General features: G+C 34.7%; 1 protein-coding gene across 1 annotated transcript in view; it reads right to left on the reverse strand.

Annotated features, from left to right (window-relative positions):
* Window positions 1-629: 629 nt before the first annotated feature.
* Window positions 630-3,256, reverse strand: part of LOC111083990 (CXXC-type zinc finger protein 1-like) — a 7,780-nt gene continuing 5,153 nt past the window's right edge. The window contains exon 5 of the mRNA XM_022380760.1: window positions 630-951. Coding sequence (XP_022236468.1) covers window positions 823-951 — 129 coding nt within the window. The 3' untranslated portion in view covers window positions 630-822. The remainder of the gene's footprint in view (window positions 952-3,256) is intronic.

The raw sequence follows: 3,256 nt of genomic DNA on the forward strand, positions 1-3,256 counted from the left end.
ATGAATAGAAGGAAGGTAACATACTGAAGAATAATAAGGAATAGGAGGATGGTAACATACTGAAGAATAATAAGAAATAGGAGGATGGTAACATACTGAAGAATAAAAAGAAATAGGAGGAAGGTAACATACTGAAGAATAATAAGGAATAGGAGGATGGTAACGTACTTGAGAAGAAATGTTACTGCCAAAAATCCACACTTTATGAATGGGAATTATAGAAGGAAAGAAATATGTGTCAAGACCTGAAAAAGGTCCAAACTACGTGTAAGATAATACCACCCACTACAAGTTGGCCATCATGAACAAAGTCCTTATATTCAATCCTAGACAGTGTGAAAATGACCATCATTATGTAATACATGTTGTGGAAAATAAGAGCTACAAAATGTGCAGAGGCAGAATTGTTTGAAAACTAAGGAATTTCTGTACAGGTTTGGTAGATTTGACTGATCTTGTAACCACTATAAAAAAATTAGGAAATAATATAAATTATGCCTCCTTCATTCTAGAATGAACACAAATTATAACATGAAAACATAAATGTTTAGACTAAATATCTTAAATCTCATAACATTATACATTTGTATATATTTATTATTTTTGTTATATTGATCTTTAAGATGTGCCTGGCTAACAATACAGAAATTACAATGATGCAGCTCACGAGCTCTCATATTATTGTATGCAATAATAGAAAACTGACCTTTACTCTTTACAAAGTGACCTGTCTTGGCTGTGTATTTTGTAAAATAGAGTCACATTTCAATTTCATCACGCATTAGACATTACTGACATGGAAAGAAGTACAACACCTTAAACTTAATGTAAACGTATTACCTTGTTGAAACATTTCTCCATGTGCTTCAGTGCTGTTCTTGCTCCAATTTCATGGCCACAAGTTACACAATACACACTTAGCTCTCCTTCATCAGTGTCACCCTCCTGGCTCTGAAACACACAGTTAAACTTTACAGTAAACAAAACTCCACTATAACATATTAGCTACATTAAACAAGTTACACAATATACACTTAGTTCACCTTCATCTGTGTCACCTTCCTGGCTCTGAAACACACAGTTAAACTTTACAGTAAACAAAACTCCAGTATAACATATTACATTAAACAAGTTACACAATATACACTTAGTTCTCCTTCATCTGTGTCACCTTCCTTGGTCTGAAACACACAGTTAAACTTTACAGTGAACAAAACTCCACTATAACATATTACATTAAACAAGTTACACAATATACACTTAGTTCTCCTTCATCTGTGTCACCTTCCTGGCTCTGAAACACACAGTTAAACTTTACAGTAAACAAAACTCCACTGTAAAATATTAGTTATGTTTTCACATTATCCAATTACATTATTCTTCAGCACCTTTTTATACACTATACCTACAAATCCAATGTAAGAATTCCTAATAATACTGTTGTTTGTACCATATCATGTACATCCCCCCCTGTTCAATTAACTGATAGAGTCTATTGGATAGGGCAACCAATGGGTTGCAGGTTTAAATTGATAGTCTGTTGGATAGGGCAATCAAAGGGTTGCAGGTTGAAATTGATAGATTCTGTTGTATAGGGCAATCAAAGGGTTGCAGGTTGAAATTGATAAAGTCTGTTGGATAGGGCAATCAATGGGTTGCAGGTTTGAACTGATAGAGCCTTTTGAATAGGGCAATCAATGGGTTGCAGGTTTTTAAACTGATAGAGCCTGTTGGATAGGACAATCAAAGGGTTGCAGGCTCAAACTGACAGAGCCTGTTGGATAGGACAATCAAAGGGTTGCAGGCTCAAACTGACAGAGCCTGTTGGATAGAGCAATCAATGGGTTGGAGTTTTTAAATTGATAGAGCCTGTTGGATAGGACAATCAAAGGGTTGCAGGTTCAAATTGATAATGTCTGTTGGATAGGGCAATCAATGGGTTGCAGGTTCAAATGGCATCACCAAACATGCTTGTCCTTTCATCCATTATAATGTGAATATCAATCCTACTTTTCATAGGTAATGAGAAGCCCACAAGTTGAAAGTGAGTGTTACTGAATAGTTGTCTTATGTCTAATTACTTCAAATTCAGGGACAGATAGCTCTCTAGTAGCCTTGCATTTAAACATTTAGACATACAGGTGGAAAAGTGATTAACAGAATACGTTGATTTAGGGTCTCCAACAGATATTCTATGATCAATGTATGGGCAAGTGTTGCATCTGCTCCTCTGACAACTATATGAACCAACTTCAGTAGCAGATGATAGTTGTATGTCGTTCGGAAGTTGACTATGGATGAGTAAATCTTTAATGTTTGTGTCTTGTTTATAAGAAATTAGAGGTTTGTTATGGAACATGTAACCAATGGTATTGTTCTGTGTTATGATGTGGAAGTTGTCAAACAATATACGTGTTATTTGTGTGTTGAATGAGTAAAATGTGAGTGTAAGGGGAATGTGTTGATAATCACAGGAAGTAAGAGTGCATTGGCTGAAGGGAAGTTGGACGCATGTAATTGGATGTTTTGAACTCTCTACAATGTTGGTGTTATAATTACTGATATGATTTAAGGTAAGCAATTTCTCGAAAGCTAAGTTCGGACATTTGTAATTAAACAAAGGAGGAGCAGTGGTTATTTGGAAAAAAGAACTTTATCTCACCAACAACCAATCGTCTTATGCTATCTGTGATAATGACCCTCTTGATGAATATCATCAAACTGTCCATTCCACATGAAGATGGACTGAAGGCCCTAAAACACTACCTTGACAGAAGGGATACCCTAGATCCACCTACTGAAACCCTAATTAGATTAGTTGAATTAGTTTTATCATTAAATGCCTATTCTTTTGACACCAGATTCTATAAACAAGTGAAGGGTGTAGCCATGAGAACCAAAATAGGTCCCTCCCATGCTAACCTGTTTGTTGGGTACATTGAAGATTGCATATTTCAGAACTACACAGGTACCCTCCCTGTCTTATACTGTAGATATATTGATGATGTTTTTGGTATAGCTTACCACTTAAACAGATACATATATATTCAGTTATTGTACTACAAGTGATATTTCCCTATTATACATATATATATTCAGTTATTGTACTACAAGTGATGTTTCCCTATTATACATATCTATATATATATATTCAGTTATTGTACTAGAAGTGATATTTCCCTATTATACATATATATATATATTCAGTTATTGTACTACAAGTGATGTTTCCCATTTATACATATATATATTGGTG

The sequence above is a fragment of the Limulus polyphemus genome, unplaced genomic scaffold (assembly GCF_000517525.1).
Source record: "Limulus polyphemus unplaced genomic scaffold, Limulus_polyphemus-2.1.2 Scaffold12632, whole genome shotgun sequence".
Classification (NCBI taxonomy): domain Eukaryota; kingdom Metazoa; phylum Arthropoda; class Merostomata; order Xiphosura; family Limulidae; genus Limulus; species Limulus polyphemus.